This window comes from Glandiceps talaboti, chromosome 19 (genome assembly GCF_964340395.1).
Source record: "Glandiceps talaboti chromosome 19, keGlaTala1.1, whole genome shotgun sequence".
Classification (NCBI taxonomy): Eukaryota; Metazoa; Hemichordata; class Enteropneusta; family Spengelidae; genus Glandiceps; species Glandiceps talaboti.
In genome coordinates, this window is record NC_135567.1 from 6,148,137 (window position 1) to 6,163,448 (window position 15,312).

General features: G+C 37.0%; 1 protein-coding gene across 1 annotated transcript in view; it reads right to left on the minus strand.

Moving 5' to 3' along the window:
• Positions 1–5,601: 5,601 nt before the first annotated feature.
• The window catches only part of LOC144450382 (uncharacterized), a 318,500-nt gene continuing 308,789 nt past the window's right edge, over positions 5,602–15,312 (minus strand). The window contains exon 14 of the mRNA XM_078140985.1: positions 5,602–6,019. Within this exon, the coding sequence (XP_077997111.1) occupies positions 5,996–6,019 (24 nt within the window). The 3' untranslated portion in view covers positions 5,602–5,995. The remainder of the gene's footprint in view (positions 6,020–15,312) is intronic.

The window sequence follows — 15,312 nt, forward strand, 5'->3', positions numbered from 1 at the left end:
GTAGCTTTAACCATAAAGATTCAGAATTGTGAATACTTATATCCTGAAGAACTTCAAAATTGACAGAACTGTGAATATACACACCAACCCCATAAGGCCAGGTTGTCTCTGTTTACACACAAATCTATAATCTGGTAAATTAAACAAAGATGGACAGTCCACCTGCCATATTTCAGACAGGGCAATAACATGGAATGTTGTCTGCGTCACACTGTTGTGAAATAAATGAAAGTCATCAAAATTCTTCTTCAAGGAACGTATGTTAAGATGTAAAAGATTTAGATTTTGATGTTGAGATTTAGTAGCATAAAAACGATTAATATCTTCTACAGAATATGATTGACAAGTAAACTTATGAGTATCCTCTGTATTTTCAAAGAAAGTTGACATTGTGCAATGAGATTAGCCTGAAACACTGAGTAACTACATACAGAGTTGATAATATGAGGGTAGGCACTTGAATGGAGTCAGTGTGATTTATACATCCAAAGTTATGATGCATATTGTGAAATTTATCAACAAATATGGCTGCCATTTGGCCATATTTGATTCAGTCACAAAACAAATTGACGTGCATATGTCTCACATAGTATGTTACCGTTGTGCCAGGTGTGGTTTAAATTGGTTGGTGCGTGCCATAGATATGAGGGTGAATACACACATGCACTCCCAGACAGATGGACTGAACCCAATGTAAATATTTTCCCCTCTGGGTGACTATAATAACAAGTAACATTGCATGTATATACGATAAGATGCACCTTTAAGTATCATTCTTCGAATTGAGCAGTGATGACCAAACTACTCACTTCTACAACTTGCATCATTACAAAATCTGTTGTGAGATATTTCTACTAGGGCAAGGCCATGGACTACAAAGAATGTTTCATTAAAGTCTTGTCAAGCCCTGACAACTTTCTGGTGGGAATTGGATGACTGTGTTGTTTGTGTGCAACTGTAATGACCATGAAAACATTGAACATCCAGAGACAGTGTAGAAACCTTTGAAATATACAACAACATAATATGTACACTAACATGAAGTACATGTATCAGTAAAACGAACCTTGACCTCAAAAAAATCAGTCTGAACGAAATAGATACATTTTGGAGTGATTTAATTCAGTATAGTACACTAAGATATCACATACCATAGGGTACCATACACTATGATATCACACACCATAGCGTACTTAGATGCAGTGTGTATATTACAGACACTATGATATCACACACCATAGATTATTTAGATGCAGTGTGTATATTACAGACAATATGATATCACACACCATAGAGTACTTAGAAAGTGTGTATATTACAGACACTATGATATCACACACCATACAGTACTTATATGCAGTGTGTATATTACATACACTATGATATCACACACCATAGAGTACTTAGATGCAGTGTGTATATTACAGACACTATGATAGTAGTATAGAGTACTTAGATGCAGTGTGTATATCACAGACACTATGATAGTAGTATAGAGTACTTAGATGCAGTGTGTATATTACAGACACTATGATAGTAGTATAGAGTACTTAGATGCAGTGTGTATATTACAGACACTATGATAGTAGTATAGAGTACTTAGATGCAGTGTGTATGTTGCAGACACTATGATATCACACACCATAGAGTACTTAGATGTAGTGTGTATATTACAGACACTATGATATCACACACCATAGAGTACTTAGATGCAGTGTGTATATTACAGACACTGTGATATTACACACCATAGCGTACTTAGATGCAGTGTGTATATTACAGATATTATGATATCACACACCATAGAGTACTTAGATGCAGTGTGTATATTACATACACTATGATATCACACACCATAGAGTACTTAGATGCAGTGTGTATATTACAGATACTATGATATCACACACCATAGCGTACTTAGATGTAGTGTGTATATTACAGACACTATGATATCACACACCATAGAGTACTTAGATGCAGTGTGTATATTACAGATACTATGATATCACACACCATAGAGTACTTAGATGCAGTGTGTATATTACATACACTATGATATCACACACCATAGAGTACTTAGATGCAGTGTGTATATTACAGACACTATGATAGTAGTATAGAGTACTTAGATGCAGTGTGTATGTTGCAGACACTATGATATCACACACCATAGAGTACTTAGATGTAGTGTGTATATTACAGACACTATGATAGTAGTATAGAGTACTTAGATGCAGTGTGTATGTTGCAGACACTATGATATCACACACCATAGAGTACTTAGATGTAGTGTGTATATTACAGACACTATGATAGTAGTATAGAGTACTTAGATGCAGTGTGTATATTACATACACTATGATATCACACACCATAGAGTACTTAGATGCAGTGTGTATATTACAGACACTATGATAGTAGTATAGAGTACTTAGATGCAGTGTGTATGTTGCAGACACTATGATATCACACACCATAGAGTACTTAGATGTAGTGTGTATATTACAGACACTATGATATCACACACCATAGAGTACTTAGATGCAGTGTGTATATTACAGACACTATGATATCACACACCATAGAGTACTTAGATGCAGTGTGTATATTACAGACACTGTGATATTACACACCATAGAGTACGTAGATGCAGTGTGTATATTACAGACACTATGATATCACACACCATAGAGTACTTAGATGCAGTGTGTATATTACATACACTATGATATCATACACCATAGAGTACATAGATGCAGTGTGTATATTACAGACACTATGATATCACACACCATAGAGTACTTAGATGCAGTGTGTATATTACAGACACTATGATATCACACACCATAGAGTACATAGATGCAGTGTGTATATTACAGACACTATGATATCACACACCATAGACTACTTAGATGCAATGTATATTACAGTCACTATGATATCACACACCATAGAGTACATAGATGTAGTGTGTATATTACATACACTATGATATCACACACCATAGAGTACTTAGATGCAGTGTGTATATTACATACACTATGATATCACACACCACAGCGTACTTAGATGCAGTGTGTATATTTCAGACACTATGATATCACACACTATAGAGTACTTAGATGCAGTGTGTATATTACATATACTATGATATCACACACCACAGCGTACTTAGATGCAGTGTGTATATTACAGACACTATGATATCACACACCATAGAGTACTTAGCTGCAGTGTGTATATTACAGACACTATGATATCACACACCATAGAGTACTTAGATGCAGTGTGTATATTACAGATACTATGATATCACACACTATAGAGTACTTAGATGCAGTGTGTATATTACAGACACTATGATATCACACACCATAGAGTACTTAGATGCAGTGTGTATATTACAGACACTATGATAGTAGTATAGAGTACTTAGATGCAGTGTGTATATTACAGACACTATGATAGTAGTATAGAGTACTTAGATGCAGTGTGTATGTTGCAGACACTATGATATCACACACCATAGAGTACTTAGATGTAGTGTGTATATTACAGACACTATGATATCACACACCATAGAGTACTTAGATGCAGTGTGTATATTACAGACACTATGATATCACACACCATAGAGTACTTAGATGCAGTGTGTATATTACAGACACTGTGATATTACACACCATAGAGTACGTAGATGCAGTGTGTATATTACAGACACTATGATATCACACACCATAGAGTACTTAGATGCAGTGTGTATATTACATACACTATGATAGCATACACCATAGAGTACATAGATGCAGTGTGTATATTACAGACACTATGATATCACACACCATAGAGTACTTAGATGCAGTGTGTATATTACAGACACTATGATATCACACACCATAGAGTACATAGATGCAGTGTGTATATTTCAGACACTATGATATCACACACTATAGAGTACTTAGATGCAGTGTGTATATTACATATACTATGATATCACACACCACAGCGTACTTAGATGCAGTGTGTATATTACAGACACTATGATATCACACACCATAGAGTACTTAGCTGCAGTGTGTATATTACAGACACTATGATATCACACACCATAGAGTACTTAGATGCAGTGTGTATATTACAGATACTATGATATCACACACCATAGAGTACTTAGATGCAGTGTGTATATTACAGACACTATGATATCATACACCATAGAGTACATAGATGCAGTGTGTATATTACAGACACTATGATAGTAGTATAGAGTACTTAGATGCAGTGTGTATGTTGCAGACACTATGATATCACACACCATAGAGTACTTAGATGTAGTGTGTATATTACAGACACTATGATATCACACACCATAGAGTACTTAGATGCAGTGTGTATATTACAGACACTATGATATCACACACCATAGAGTACTTAGATGCAGTGTGTATATTACAGACACTGTGATATTACACACCATAGAGTACGTAGATGCAGTGTGTATATTACAGACACTATGATATCACACACCATAGAGTACTTAGATGCAGTGTGTATATTACATACACTATGATAGCATACACCATAGAGTACATAGATGCAGTGTGTATATTACAGACACTATGATATCACACACCATAGAGTACATAGATGCAGTGTGTATATTACAGACACTATGATATCACACACCATAGACTACTTAGATGCAATGTATATTACAGTCACTATGATATCACACACCATAGAGTACATAAATGCAGTGTGTATATTACATACACTATGATATCACACACCATAGAGTACTTAGATGCAGTGTGTATATTACATACACTATGATATCACACACCACAGCGTACTTAGATGCAGTGTGTATATTTCAGACACTATGATATCACACACTATAGAGTACTTAGATGCAGTGTGTATATTACATATACTATGATATCACACACCACAGCGTACTTAGATGCAGTGTGTATATTACAGACACTATGATATCACACACCATAGAGTACTTAGCTGCAGTGTGTATATTACAGACACTATGATATCACACACCATAGAGTACTTAGATGCAGTGTGTATATTACAGATACTATGATATCACACACCATAGAGTACTTAGATGCAGTGTGTATATTACAGACACTATGATATCATACACCATAGAGTACATAGATGCAGTGTGTATATTACAGACACTATGATATCACACACCATAGAGTACATAGATGCAGTGTGTATATTACAGACACTATGATATCACACACACCATAGAGTACTTAGATGTAGTATGTATATTACAGACACTATGATATCACACACCATAGAGTACTTAGATGCAGTGTGTATATTACAGACACTATGATATCACACACCATAGAGTACTTAGATGCAGTGTGTATATTACAGACACTATGATATCACACACCATAGCATACTTAGATGCAGTGTGTATATTACAGACACTATGATATCACACACCATAGAGTATGTAGATGCAGTGTGTATATTACAGACACTATGATATCCCACATCATATAGTACCGTATACTTCGATGCAGTGTGTATATTACAGAGTACCATAGTGATGAAATATTCCTTATTGTCCCCATCAATTCACTCTGACACTCAATCATGTATCCTCTCATAAATGAAATCTCTGTGGAAACTTAATTGTCCATAATACATATATTTCTTGCCAACACTGGTAACACATCAAAAAACAAATGTAGTATGGTAAGCATTTCCCAGTGAAAATTAAATGGTCATGGGTTTTGGTCAAAATTCAAGATTGTATATTTCGGCTAATTCACGTCAGTCTTGAAAAGAAATTGTATTCATGTTCCTGTTGACCTTGACTATCACTGAAGTCATTCCTTCATCACATCCATGTGGGTTTGTGTCTTCTTTCTGAATATAAGCAGACATGGTATCATCCTTGATGTAGAATCTTGATGGATGTTTACTTATAGTTCCACAATGTCTTTTCTCATCCCTAGCTAAATGGTCTTCTCATTATCTGTATTTAAAGAAGAACAAAAAATCAGGTTTTAGTTATCAGCATACATGCCTTGAATGGACTGTCTGGGTATTACAGTTTTGAGTTATGCAGTAAATATGGATTTTGAACTACAAATATGGCCGTCATTTGGTCAAATTTGCATATATCGCAAAACAAAGTGAGTTGCATATGTACCACATGATATGTGGTCACCTATATGAATGAAGCAGCATATTGCATGTCTGAGAAATGACATATTACGGATGGACAGGCAGAATGATGGATGAACAGATGGCGCCCATTCTCCCCATCAATTGCCTTAAGTCAATGTGATTTATCCCAATTAGTGAAGACTTTGTGGCCACTGTCTCCAATGAGGCTGATCAACAATGTGGTGAGATACACTTTGGTGGTGCTGAATTGACCACAAGAGCACTGAAGAGCAAGTACATTCATTGTGGTGACCATCATAATGCTGAATGACTTGAACATGAAAATCAAATGACTTGAACATGAAAGAGTACATAAAAATAGTAATTGATAAATGTATTGATGACTTCATAATACCTGACACAACAACAGAAAGAGTGACTACTGGTAATGACTCTACTGAGATTCATTTGAGTAGTATCAACCAAGACCATGCATACTGTGTTTCTAGACACAATGATTACCTACATTAAAATGAAAGATGCTCAGTAAATAACGATGGTAACTATCTGAAACTATACATTTTCAGAAATGTGATTATGTATACATTTGTTCATGCTATGTGTTTTTTTCATACTGACCCAAATTGAGTGTTTTGGGGGTGACAACACAATTTCATTAATTCTATTAATTAGTCAATGAAAAAGTGTAACTTGACAATAAACTATAGAGACACGATGTTTCTGAGTGTTTTAGATTCTTCAGATGTAAAACATAAATTGAACAAAATTCTATGCTCCTTACATGTCTTGTTCCTTTTGAAACAAGACAGTGAAAGAGAGGTATTATAAATCTAAACTCTTAAATCACAGTACTTCACTTTCACTTCATAATATTGTAAAAGACAGGAGGTGATAGGAACATGGAACTTTGTTGAATTTATGTTCACATTCTGATGAATCTAAAACTTTCACATTATGACTCCACATTCTGATGTCAAATCACATTTTCTCATAGGATTTTTTATAGTTCACACCCAAAACATAACCGTTTATGGTGAATGTGAAAAAATTAACAGCACAACAGTAAAAGTCACATCCGGTTATTATCATTAGTTATACATGTAAAAGACGTTACGGCATAGAACATCATGCATCCACTACGTCTTGAATTTGTACTTGGTTTATCCATCCATCGTTTTTGTAAGAAAACCAGAATTTTTATGTGAAACACATAATGAAAAAAAACAAGCACTCGGCCCACAAATCTGATGCACTGAAATTGGAGTGAGTTGAAACTGGGTCGAGTTGAAATCTAAACTAATCTTTGACCAACACATAAACGAGATTGTACAAACAGAAAACCGCCTAGTGGGAATAGTATGAAGGATTTTCAAGTTTCTCGACCAGGATACTTTTATATTTCTGTATCACAGACTAATTGGACGTCACCTTGAATATGCCTATTCAGTCTGGACACCATATAAATCAAATCAAATCACAGACAAAAAGTCTTCTTACTTGTCTTTGGTCAAATCAACACCATCGAATCAGTACAAAGAAGAGCTACAGAATTGATACCAGGATTGAAAGATTTATCATACCTTGACAGACTAAAAGCCTTGAAGTTACCAAGTTTAACTTACAGATGTGTTCGAGGCGACATAATTGAAGTTTATAAATACACACATGGTTTCTACAAAACTCAATCTCCCTCACTATTGTAGTGAACCCTTCAACTTGTGGTCACTCTTTCAAGTTGAAGAAACCAAAAACACCATCACTGTATATCCGCCGGTATTGTGAATGCACCGACCATTGATTGTTTCAAATCAAGACTTGATAAATAAGGAAATCAGCACCATTTCAGTATAACTATACCATTGACCCATATTTCAGAAACTACAGCCGTGGAGACTTCACACTTGATTGACACTTACATCTCACCAAATGAAACTTTGTACAGGTCACTGACCTACATCAACAGTACCAAATGATGATGATGATGATGATAATGATGATGATAATGGTGGTGGTGGTGGTGGTGGTGGTGGTGGTGGCGGTGGTGGTGGTGATGAATTGATCCATCACTGTTTGATCTCTACATTGTAACAACTCAACCATTACATTACTAGAGTGATATAACGGTAGTTGCATGAATAAAAGTTATTTTATAACCTTATTTCTGATTTAGATAGTTATCTCATTCAGTGTTCAACATTGATAAATCTACTGCCAAATTTCTAACTTTGTTACATTACAAATATAAACAACACATCACATATAAAGCCATAGTGACCAGCTTGGTTTCATCATCAAAATCAAAATATGCGAATTTCTAGGTGACACGCAAGTATCAATCAACACCATATCAAAACTGACGAAAAATTTGATTGGCCAATCTATGGTCTGCTGTCATGTTCGGTTCTAAAATGACGATGGAGATTGATGATGAAACTAAATGTAGTACCGATATAGGAAATTTGAAAAGAAATGTAATACACACGAAAAAAACTTACCGCTACAGATCTGATTTATTTTCTCCACATTGTATTCTCGTCATCCATTGTTGATCGCGGCTGCCATCTTGCTTTTCGGGGAGAACCATTTGATTTCTAGGGGGGGGGGGACGGGAGGAAATAGGTATGGCAGCAATTTTTGTCCCCATCACTGTAACAGCAATTTTTTTCTATTGTCAATCCTGTATCAAATAATTTTTTCCATATGCAGAAGCAATGCAATTTTTTTTCTCGGTTACCAATTTTGTAATGTGTGGTTCATAACTACACAGGGAACCTTGCACACCCCTGTGACATTCACATGCCATTGACAGGGGTGTGCACATAGCTGTACCAACTCAGTGAGCCACATGGGGCTGTACCAGCTATGTGTACAGTATCCATGTAACAGCTCTGGCCAACACACTAGGTATAAACATACCTAGATTTGTAACTGGTAAGCCAACATCAATGTAATATGGATGTGAAAAATAGCAATGCAGCGTAGGTTTTTACAACATCCATGTACAAGAGCTTTTTCCCATAACCATGTACCAGCTATGTTAGCATTGCTGTAACAGAGGTATTTCATACAGCCATATACCAGCTATGTAAGCATTGCTGTAACAGAGGTATTTCATACAGCCATGTACCAGCTATGTAAGTATTGTTGCAACAGAGGTATTTCATACAGCCATGTACCAGCTATGTAAGCATTGCTGTAACAGAGGTATTTCATACAGCCAAATACCAGCTATGTAAGCATTGCTGTAACAGAGGTATTTCATACAGCCAAATACCAGCTATGTAAGCATTGCTGCAACAGAGGTATTTCATACAGCCATGTACCAGCTATGTTAGCATTGCTGTAACAGAGGTATTTCATACAGCCATATACCAGCTATGTAAGCATTGCTGTAACAGAGGTATTTCATAGTTATGTACCAGCTATGTAAGCATTGCTGTAACAGAGGTATTTCATACAGCCATGTACCAGCTATGTTAGCATTGCTGTAACAGAGGTATTTCATACAGCCATGTACCAGCTATGTAAGCATTGCTGTAACAGAGGTATTTCATACAGCCATGTACCAGCTATGTTAGCATTGCTGTAACAGAGGTATTTCATAGTTATGTACCAGCTATGTAAGCATTGCTGTAACAGAGGTATTTCATACAGTCATGTACCAGCTATATTAGCATTGCTGTAACAGAGGTATTTCATACAGCCATGTACCAGCTATGTAAGCATTGCTGTAACAGAGGTATTTCATACAGCTATGTACCAGCTATGTAAGTATTGTTGCAACAGAGGTATTTCATACAGCCATGTACCAGCTATGTAAGCATTGCTGTAACAGAGGTATTTCATACAGCCATGTACCAGCTATGTAAGCATTGCTGTAACAGAGGTATTTCATACAGCCATGTACCAGCTATGTAAGCATTGCTGTAACAGAGGTATTTCATACAGCCATGTACCAGCTATGTTAGCATTGCTGTAACAGAGGTATTTCATACAGCCATGTACCAGCTATGTAAGTATTGCTGTAACAAAGGTATTTCATACAGCCATATACCAGCTATGTAAGCATTGCTCTAACAGAGATATTTCATACAGCCATGTCAGCTATGTAAGGATTGCTGTAACAAAGGTATTTCATACAGCCATATACCAGCTATGTAAGTATTGCTGTAACAGAGGTATTTCATACAGCCATGTACCAGCTATGTAAGTATTGCTGTAACAGAGGTATTTCATACAGCCATGTACCACCTATGTAAGCATTGCTGTAACAGAGGTATTTCATACAGCCATGTACCAGCTATGTAAGTATTGCTGTAACAGAGGTATTTCATACAGCCATGTACCAGCTATGTAAGTATTGCTGTAACAGAGGTATTTCATACAGCTATGTACCAGCTATGTAAGCATTGCTGTAACAGAGGTATTTCATACAGCCATGTACCAGCTGTGTGAGTATTGCTGTAACAGAGGTATTTCATACAGCCATGTACCAGCTATGTAAGTATTGCTGTAACAGAGGTATTTCATACAGCCATGTACCAGCTGTGTGAGTATTGCTGTAACAGAGGTATTTCATACAGCCATATGTACCAGCTATGTAAGCATTGCTGTAACAGAGGTATTTCATACAGCCATGTACCAGCTGTGTAAGTATTGCTGTAACAGAGGTATTTCATACAGCCAAATACCAGCTATGTAAGTATTGCTGTAACAAAGGAATTTCATACAGCTATGTACCAGCTATGTAAGTATTGCTGTAACAGAGGTATTTCATACAGCCATGTACCAGCTATGTGAGCAATGCTAGTCAGATATGAACAAAATGGTTGCTACTGTAACAGGGTATTATTCCACCATAGCTGTTACATGTACATTGTATGTGCACAACTGTGTGCTAGGTATGCAGTACACAGCCATGGTACTGGGATGTGCAAAACAATCATGGCACAGAGTCGGTATTCCACATCCATTCAACAGGCTTATTTTTCACAACCATGTACCAGGTCTGTAGAAAAATATACCCTGTAACGGGGCTGTGCCGCACACAGCTGGTACATAGCTGTGCTCTTCTTCCTAGCACTAGGATGTCCTAGGATGTTCCCTGTATATACCTACATGTCACTGATTCACAACTAACTTGTTCTGTGTAAGTAGCAATAAGTAGCAGTTAACAATCCATGCTTCTATTTACGATAGGTAGCTGGTAAAAAGAATCCATGAGGAGTTGCCTAATCACTTGGCTAACTGACCTTTAACCAATTTATTATTACCAAACAAAATAATCAAGTTTGAACCAACCTTGGAAAATGCTTCCACAAACTTGATCGAACAACCCACAGTTGGTTATATGGTAAACGCAATGCCATACACTTATTTAATATTGATAGTGTTAGGAATCCCCTTCCCTTTATTACTAACGGCCCTTTTCAGGGCCATCACATCCTCCAAAAAGAGAACTACCAAACCACTAAACTATAGTTTCAACAAATAAAATCTTGAGAATAATCTCCCGATATGGATAGAAGTAAAATTTTCAAGACAAACACACGAAACACACTTTGGTAAATCATGAATAAATACAAGAGAAAATACAAACAGTGCTTTTCCTCTAGTAGCCTCTGTTTGTAGATGTCTACAAACAAACATGTGTTTGTAGTATGGACTCATCAACTTCTCCAAAGATAGCTGACATCTCATTCCACAAACGAGGGTATCGCATTATTGAAACATACATGGATAAAATATCACTTTGGACACGTTTCAGAGATGTCATATTCATGCTATTCAATGGCACACAAACCGAACTTAATATTTTGAGTGAAAAGATAAATGAAATGCACCCAACATTAAAATTTTTGTCGGTCAGCTCAGAAACAGAAGTGCTATGCCATGATTTGGTGATTTACAAAGGTCATAGGTTCAAAACAAACCAAAAGGTTGGATATCAAGACTCACACCAAACTAGTCTAGTTCCTATACAATATCGATCATTATGATTTATACAATGTGTGGTTATAGAAACCACATTCTGGTCATCCAGACTACACCAAACCGACTGACACTTTTCAGTACCTCCACAGACACCCAAACACATGTCACCCAAATTCAGTCTTTAATGGTTGTTATTAAATTGAAACAATGAGGTATGAACGTGCAGTAACGAAGACGATTTCCAAAACAAATTGAAATTCTTCATAAACAAATTGACACAAGAGGATACAATAAATCAGAAGTGATTTGCTCGTTGGGTCCATTATGAGAATAGGGAGACATTTCTAAAATCAGACACCAACTCAAAAGATTCCTCTGGTCTTCAAAACAACATATATAGTCCCAACATCAAAGCGTCTAAACTAAAAGGCGCATTAACAAAACATTGGGAACTGCTAGAAAATAATGTAACCTTGAACCAACTCTACCTGACCAAACCAATCATAGCACAGAATAGAACAAAACAAAAATCTTAAAGACATACTTCTCACAACTAAACTGAAGTCCTCTGCCTCTAAAAGCAAGGCTGAAAAAAGCCTTGCTGATCATAATGTGATTGAAATACTAGCATCTCTGCTTGATGAACAATATTAAATTTTTAGCCAAACAAATGCGAGAATGCTGTCTTGTTGGACATAACTGCGACTGATGAAGGACCCCAACAGCCGGTCCCAAACGTCTTAAAATAACGGTAAACTAGGTATCGACCAGGGGACTTATCGCCAATGTCTTCCCTGCTAACCTACACTTATACCAGGGTCAATAACCTTGTCAAACCGGTCACTTGGCTAACTGAACTTTAAACCAATTTATCATACCAATTTAACAAAATAATCAGCTTTAGAAAATGCTTCCACTTATTAACAAACTTGAATTAACAACCCTGTGATTATATGGTAAACGCAATGTCATAAACTTATTTAATAGTGATGGTGTTCGGAGTCCCCTTCCCTCTCTTACTGTAAAGTCATGCATCCAGGAGGTCTATTAACTGGGGAAACTCACATACCACTCATTAAATAAGCAAGTTTGAACTGAACAACAATAACTTTATGTGTACCCAGGTAAACTAGAAAGTACAACAACATGCGCAGGAATGGAATAAACTATTAATAAGATAGGGAGGTCAATGTCATTAACGTCACATCTTTCCTTCTTCGAAATGAAGCCTAGATCCATGTCCGGTTTGATTTCCATACATGTACATGTAAAGAGCAATTCACCTACAGTCCATCAACAGTACCTCTTGATAAAATTTAACTGCAAAGTCAAACACAAATGTCAATTTTTTTTAATTTTTTTTTTAACAATTATTGTCTCCGTAGTTTTTACTTCTATTGTCTTTTGTTATAAAGAGACATAGTGATCTGATTTAAAAGGTAATAACGTCATCCGCAAGCTAAACAGTGAAGTGTTTATGATGTAAAAAAGTCCTTTAAATATGTTGGTGGTACTGATGTACGTCCACTGCGAGTAACACAAGTCTTTGTGGGTGTCTCCTGTCGAGAAAAACAGGGTGACTTTACGTTTGCATCTTCCTTCGTAGAACGCTCAATAGCTGGAACTTTGCTGGGGCTGTCAGGCATAGATTGCAATGGTAAGTTTTTGTACTTGGACGGAATAGTTCTTTGGTGCCTCTAAGGTACCTTCTGTTTCTCCTGAACAATCTTCCATCTTCTGTCCTCACCTCATATGACCTCACATCCACTTGTTGTTCTACTTGTGCTTTTATCCATTTGCCAGATCGGCTGTGAGCACTGGGTCTAATACGAACTGTTTCTCCTTGTAACAAGGTTGGCAGTTCTTTACTATGTTGATTGTAGTATCCGGTTTGACCTGCCTTCCTATCATAGAGCTTCTGTTGTACATCTTCAACTATTTTGGGCTTTAACAGCTCACCAGCTGTTGGGAGCAGTGTTCGGGTACGTCTTCCAAATAGACGTTGAGCAGGAGATGACTCAATACCTTCACTTGGTGTATTACGCCAGTCTAGTAGTGCCAGGTAAAAGTCTGTTCCTGCTTCCTTAGATTTCTTCATTAACCGTTTTGCTGTCTTTACTGCATTCTCCACTTTCCCGTTACTCTGTGGATATTCTGGAGAACTAATAATATGCTCAAATTCATACTTCCGTGCAAAGCCTCTAAATTCATACGAGTTGTACAGTTTGTTGTCACTGTGGAACTGATCTGGGATACCATGTGTTGCAAAATGTCTCTTTGTCTTCTTTATTATCTCAGATGCAGTTTTGTCAAATAGCCTATCCACTTCAAAGTAGTTGGAATAGTAGTCGACTGTGCAAAGATAATCTTTGCTCTCAAAAGTGAAGATATCTGAGCTAATCTTCTGCCATGGTCTTGCTGGTAACCCGTGACAAATCAGAGGCTCTTTCTGCTGATTACACAGGTAACTATTACAGATCTCACACTTCGCAATGTAGTCAGGCAGGTCTCATCCCTGGCCAGTATAATACTTCTCTGGCTCGTCGTAGACAGCCCTGGATTCCAATGTGTGCACTATGTAGTCTTTCTCTTATTTTAGGTCTGAGGCTCGCAGGAATGATACATCTCAGGCCCTTGAATATGACACTGTCTTGCACAGCCAGCTCAGTTGAAATAGGCATGCAAGTCTGTCGGTAAATCAAACTTGTTATCCGGCCATCCTTTGAGTATTACGTCCTTTAGTAGCTGAAGAACTCTATCTTTGGCTGTTTCTACCTGTACCTCTCGCAACTGTGGCTCCGACATTGGTAGAAAATCTATCATGTGAATACTCTCAACTTCCTCTTCTATTTCTGATCTATTAACAGACTGTAGTGAGGCTCTTGAAAGTGTGTCTGCAATAAACAACTCTGTACCTTTCTTGTATCTAATTTCTACATCATAGTTCTGAAGTCGCAAAAGCAGCCATTGCAAACGACGAGGTGCTGATGCAAGTGGTTTGTTAACAATGGAGACAAGTGGTTTGTGGTCTGTCCACAGCACAACCTTTCTACCATATACATACAGGTGGTTCCTTTCCATTCCAAAGACCTGTGCCAGTAACTCCTTCTCAATTTGGGAGTATTTCTGTTCCGTTGGGGTTAGAGCTCTGCTTGAGTATGTAACAGGTTGACCATCCTGCATCAGTGAGAAACCTAACCCTTT